Source organism: Oryzias melastigma, linkage group LG9, assembly GCF_002922805.2.
Source record: "Oryzias melastigma strain HK-1 linkage group LG9, ASM292280v2, whole genome shotgun sequence".
Lineage (NCBI taxonomy): Eukaryota > Metazoa > Chordata > Actinopteri > Beloniformes > Adrianichthyidae > Oryzias > Oryzias melastigma.
In genome coordinates this window covers 18,086,319-18,092,318 of record NC_050520.1, presented here as the reverse complement: position 1 = coordinate 18,092,318, position 6,000 = coordinate 18,086,319, and the positions used below count along the sequence as shown (strand labels likewise).

The 6,000-nt window shown below is 38.6% G+C and overlaps 1 protein-coding gene across 9 annotated transcripts in view; it reads right to left on the bottom strand.

Moving 5' to 3' along the window:
• LOC112147937 (membrane-associated phosphatidylinositol transfer protein 2) overlaps positions 1–6,000 on the bottom strand; it is a 39,638-nt gene that overhangs the window by 19,215 nt on the left and 14,423 nt on the right. For 8 of the 9 annotated variants that reach the window (XM_036213544.1, XM_024274634.2, XM_024274631.2 and 5 more), the window contains exon 2: positions 2,844–3,084. In XM_036213544.1, coding sequence (XP_036069437.1) covers positions 2,844–2,921 — 78 coding nt within the window. In that variant the 5' untranslated portion in view covers positions 2,922–3,084. Of the gene's footprint in view, positions 1–2,843; positions 3,085–3,182; positions 3,205–6,000 lie in introns of those variants that run through there. The other variant, XM_024274632.2, reaches the window with a different exon arrangement.

Genomic DNA, 6,000 nt, shown 5'->3' with positions numbered 1-6,000 from the left:
TCTGAGTTGTGGGCGGGAGTGTTGGCAACCCCGCCCACCCTTCCCCTTCCTGTTGCAGAGGGGAGCATGGAGCTTGTACATCACCAATAAGATCTTTTTCAAACAGCCTTTTTACCCTCTGCTCCTGATTCACAACAATTTGAATAAAGAAATACTCAGAAAGGCAATTTTTAGCTTAATTTTCTTGATATGTGCCTTCCATCATTTAAAAAGGTAAAAAAATCATCTTAAAAACACAAAAATACATTTTTCATTGGAGTGGGTTTTTAAGCTTTTTCTCTTTTAGAACCTAATCTTCCTTATTCTAACACAAAGGACATTTTTGCTCAAAGTTCAAAGTGAGGCAACTATCTCCCAAGTTGAACTAACAAACACTGTGAACTTCTCTTTAAACCTTAAATTGTAATGTCATCGTCAACCAACTCCATAGGTTTAGATCCTTCTTAGTCGACAGGATGGGAGTCACATCCGGGTTTTTCCCTTCTGCTGTCAACTTTGTGAAGCACATTTCCTGATACAGATAGTGGCTCTTAATGAAAACTAAAACTAGAGCTGCTTTCCAAGATGAGATAATGAGACAAATTAAGAACTTTTGATATATTTAAAAGTCTGGCATTATGCATTTATTGTCCACAATGCTGCAAAATCTTTATATTCTGAAGACTGAATTTCAATTATCTATCAGACAAGAGGGTGATAAAAGAGCAGGGAAAATAAGATGTGAGGTAGAGCACTGCCCGTAGATGTGCAGACAAAACCAGAAAGTCCTAAGGCTCCGACTTCAACCATGAAGTCTAACATCAGTGATGGATCGCCAGCAGGCAGGCGTGCATGCGGCAGTTGCCCTGGTAACATACAGCGATGAAGAAAAGGAAGGCACACTCTCTTTTCCTTTCCGCCCCCTCTCCCATTTCTTCCCGTTACTCCTTCGCTGCTTTTCTTTTTATCATCCATTTCCTCTTTTCATTCACTCTCTCATGAACAAAAACCTGACCAGTGGTATGCTGCTGATGTCATGGTTGCCATAGTGACAGAAACCTTCTAGCTACGAGGCGGCGTGAAGACAGTGGGGTCAGTGAAAAGGTAACTATGGGTCAATAATGTAATGATTCCTCACGCGATGCGTTTACATGCTTGACGGTGCACACGTGCACCCATTTTGGATAGACGGTTCAACTTTGTGTAGTTCTGTTTGTGTATTGAGTCTTGACACAATTTCCTGTCTGAAGAAGTTTTACAGAAGTACCAAATAGGCAAACACTGAATTCCCAAAAGACCAAAAAAGTGATTGGCAAATTAGAAGGTATACAAAAAGTTGTTAAGCAAAAGTTTACAAATTTTATTCTTGTAATAAGAAATATAATAACAATTTAATCGATTATTAGACACAGTTTAAGACATTTTTGATTTCTTCTGATAAAAGACAAAGAATGTTTGCAATGTCACTGGAATAAATGCTTAGATATCATCTTAAAACATTTTAAAACTCAATTCCAACAACAGATTGTAGATCATATAGGATCCTTTAAAATCCTCTTTTTAGATCAGTTTGTCTGAAGGTCTTAAAGTTAAAAACTTAATGAGATTTTTACATTTTCAACTTATGCAGTGAGCAACATGCTTAAAGCTTCAGCTAATGCTTCCAATTGTACTATAGCATGAAAAATGAGGAGATATTTTTTCATGTCTCAGCTTTAGTCTGTGCAGAATGTGTTGTCGATTGGAATCTAATGTCTGCAGTCCAATGCCTTTTTAAGTGTGTGGTTTTTGCCATTTTCATTGCTAGCTGTAATAAAAGGTGCTTTTTATCTGACATATCAATGACACAAGGTCACAGACATAATACCGAATGAAATAAGCTCAGGATCTGCTCTTCAACAATATGCAAACCTGCCCATTTTAATGAACTTTACATAACCTTGCAGCTGGAATCTTAACAAACATGACTAGACTACATAGAGAAAGTTAGTCGGTTTTCATTTTGACAAAACATCTAGATAAGAATACTTAAATAATAGTCATTGTGTTTTAATTTGATCTTTTTTTGAAGTGTAGATGCTGTGTTGCATTTGGCACAAATAATCAATAGTGATTTTTTTTTTAATTACATTAATTTAATTCAATTAAGCTTAAATGTACAATTTCTGAGTATGTTTTTATTCAGATCACGGTGAATCAAGAGCAAACAAAAAAATCTTTTTTTTCCTTGTTTGAGCTGGCATCTGGCTTAAAACTGCTCCAATATTGCTCGTCACTTTTTACACTGCTGATGTTAGGTAGGAGCTATGAGCTAATGTGAGAGTGTAAATGGAGAGCTCTCAGCAACAACTCAAAGGCGAATTTCTAATGAACTCCTGCAAATCTGCAGAAACTATGTCCTAGAAAATTGCCTTGTGGACCACGGGGAAGGATTTTAAAATAGATCAAAAGATGTTTAGGGTGGGTGTTTAAAAATGCTTGTTTGGTCTAAACCTTTGCTTTTTAATTGTGTTGAAGACTTCCTCTGGTAACGAGGCTTTGTTAAACAAATGAAACCTCTGACCATCTCCGCTCACATCACTGTGGCCTCACCCTCCTCCTGCGGATACAGGCAGCCCAAAACATTTAAAGCTTGGAGTTCAGATTTGGATAATCGGTACAAAGGTGCTCTTTGTTCTTTTTTTCCACCAGCGTAACACGTTATGTGATCAGTCGTTTCATAATTCCATTTGCGGCGTCAGAGTTATTGAAAAATTCCCAAAGCTTGATCATCTTCTTTCTGGCTGATTATTAGTTGGAAATATTTTCCCCTTCCTGGTTGTGTGGGTGCAACTTTGGCATCGAGCGTGGCATCGCTACCTTACCTGGATCATGTAGAGCTGGGCGATGCGATACTCCTCCACACTCATAGGCATGGGGATGCGGTACTCCTTAATGAGCATGGTGAATCTCGGACGGACAGGAAAGAGGGAGAAGGGAGAAGACTGACAAGGGGATGGGGTGGAAAGGGCAGAGGGGAGGGAGGGGAGAGGGAAAAGGAGAGACTCCGACTGCTCCTAGTTAAGATGCGTCAAACCAAGCAGCTGATGTTCACATGGATGGCTCCTGTTTAAGGAAAGAAAACAACAGGAATTAGCTGACAAACACATTTAAACATGAGCACATTATTGAAAAGGATTCAAAACCAGGAACTTGTCAGTTACTCTGTTTCGAATATGAGCTCCAAACTTTGTGTTTGAGGAGAAACTCCAGCATTTGTGCCTTCTTTTGCAAAGTAAGGTGCATGCTGAAAAAAAACCCTTCTTATACATGGACGCAGCTCATTGAGAACATGGAGGGGGGGGCTAATTCTTTGGAGTTTACCCATGCCTTGCAAACAGTAACCCCGTCTCACTCGCTCAGCATAAAAAGGATTATTCTTGAGTGGGGACCCTTACGTAACGTTGTAAGAACTCCCCCATGCATGACCAAGGCTTCACAAATAGCTGCTTTAGAGCTGCACGAAGCATTGTTTTAAACCATCGGGCAGAAAGAGGTAGGTGTGAGCTATACATACCCCATGTGTGGGTGACATGAGCTGCAACAGTCTGCTCGGACCACTGCAAAAGCGGTTCCTCAAAATTATTCAAGGAAAAAGGAAGATATTGGGCTTTACTGAAGTACAAATGAAATAACTGAGAGTCTCGGTGAAGGTTAGTCAAACTAGGTCAAAGCAAAAGCTAAAGAACAATTCTTTTCTAAAGAGTACAAACAAACCCTTTACAACCTGCAAATTCTTTTCAGGGAAATCCAGTTAGTCAGGTCTAGGAAAACAGCAATTCCCGCAAACATGCAGAGTTCGGAGTCCCTTTTCACAGCTCAAATCTATAACAATCAATCAGCTCTAAAGCGGAAAAGACGAGGACAGTTTGGTAAAAGAAGAAACGGCTCGGCCGGCGTTCAGACAGATCTGACCAAAGTGCATTGAACTGCATCTCTGCGACCATTTTTCCTCTTCCTGAAACGCTGTGCAATGAGGGAGGACAGCACCACATTCATTTGGTTGTCAAAACAAAATCTACTCATCTCTGACTTGTGACAGCAGCTGGACATATCCTTGAAGCCATTGTGTCTAATCACACTAATGTTGCCAGTACGCCACTTATCCAACAACAAATAACTCGGATCTGTCTGTCGGCTGTTTTCTTTGAGATGTAGCAGAAGGAGACGCTCAGATCTAATAATCTTGTCGAACAAAGTTGCTTACTAACATTCTAGAGGCCACCTGATAAAGCAGTAACTAATTTTTCAGAAGTATGCCAACAGTTGCAGCTCTGAAAGTTGAAGGATTTCCTTTTTTTTTAAATCAGAGATTATGAATGTGACAGATGCACAGGTGAGTAAATCATTCAGTTAAAAATTGATAAACAAATCAGTTTATTACAACCTTATCTGCTGAAGAACAATCGATGTGCAATTTAACTTCCAGTAATGGCCACAACGCCCATAAAAAAAGAGCTGATATCAGTGTGCAAAAGAGGAGTAGAGAAAGTCAAATCTAGCCTATCTAATGACATACATCTTTATTGTTGACATTTTAGAAGGAGTTTTCAATTTTTACTACTTCTGATGGATTTTTTTAGTAAGTTGTTAACTACTGAGCGCGAGTCCCGTCTTCGGTTTGAGCTAAGTTGAAATATCTAAAGAACCGATAAAAGTCCCAAAGACATCATCTGGGTGGACTGCCTCAACATGAAATTGTTAAAACTTTGTTTTGACTTGAGGTCAAGTGAAAGTTACGAGCACACTGTTCTTCAGCCAGAGGCTCAGACCTGTCACGTTCATGTTAAATGTTTATGTTAAATACAGATTAATTAGCATTAATAACCTGTTGGGGTTGGTGTGGTGCTGAGGTAGATGAGTCAACCTCTGATCGGAAGATAAAAATTTGGTTCCTGTCCTCCTCGCCCACATGCTGAAGTGTCCTTGGGCAAGACGCTACCCCACTGTGCTACTGTGGTTATAGGTTGGCGCCAGTGGAGTGTGTGAATGTGTGTGTGCATGGGTGAATGGGACTGTGACTCTAAAGCGCTTTGGGCCTTCTAATACATGGTAAAGAACTATATATGTACAAACAATTTAACATTTTTTCAGGTCTATACCATAAAAATCCACAAAAAGTTTCAATTTTTACATAATATTTAAAAGTAACTGTACAATAGAAAAAGAAAGCAAATCTGTTTATTTAAAATTATTCACCATTAGTCATCGGTGTTGTGACTTTGCTCGTCTGTCTCTGGCATTGTTTCTTAGGTGTGTGTGTCTGTGTGCATAAAGTGTGAGTTCAGCCTGCGGGAGGCCAGCCAGTTTTTGTGTATCCTGCCTGACCCCGCCTCCTGCGTCTCTGATTGAGGCTTCCCCCACACCAGCCAGTAATGAAGGTCCTAGGATGTCTTAGAAGTACTGGAACACACATTTCAGGTTTTTGAGTAAACATTGTGTCCACCCCGAAAAACTAGAACTCTTGTGTTTTAGCTGTCTGTTTCACACTTATTTATAGTTTTTAAGCTTCTGTTGTGCTCATGTTGAGCTGATCTGTCCATGTAACATAAGGAACATTTTGTTCACTTGTGTTGTTTTGAGTAGCTTTCCATGGCTCCACATTGTTCTATTGTTCTTCATTTTGGTTAATCTTTAATTTCTTGACAGCTCATTAAAAGTTTGACCTGTATTGTAATTATTTTGTTCTTTCTTTACATTTTTTTGTGTCCAAACAGTATGAAATAAACCATTTTATTTGATTAAAAAAAAAAAAAATCACATATCTAGTAACATAAACCCATCAAAGATAGGATGTGTTTTGAAAAAATATATTACGTCTTAAAGTAAAACTAAAGGAAAATAGCTTTTTGCTTTTTTCAAGAACTTTTTAAAGGAAAATCATTTATAAATGTAATTGATCAATAGACTTTTTAAAAATCAAGATCGATTTGAAATCAAATAATCACTTTTTAAAACCCAGAAATTCCCCACGATCTGAAA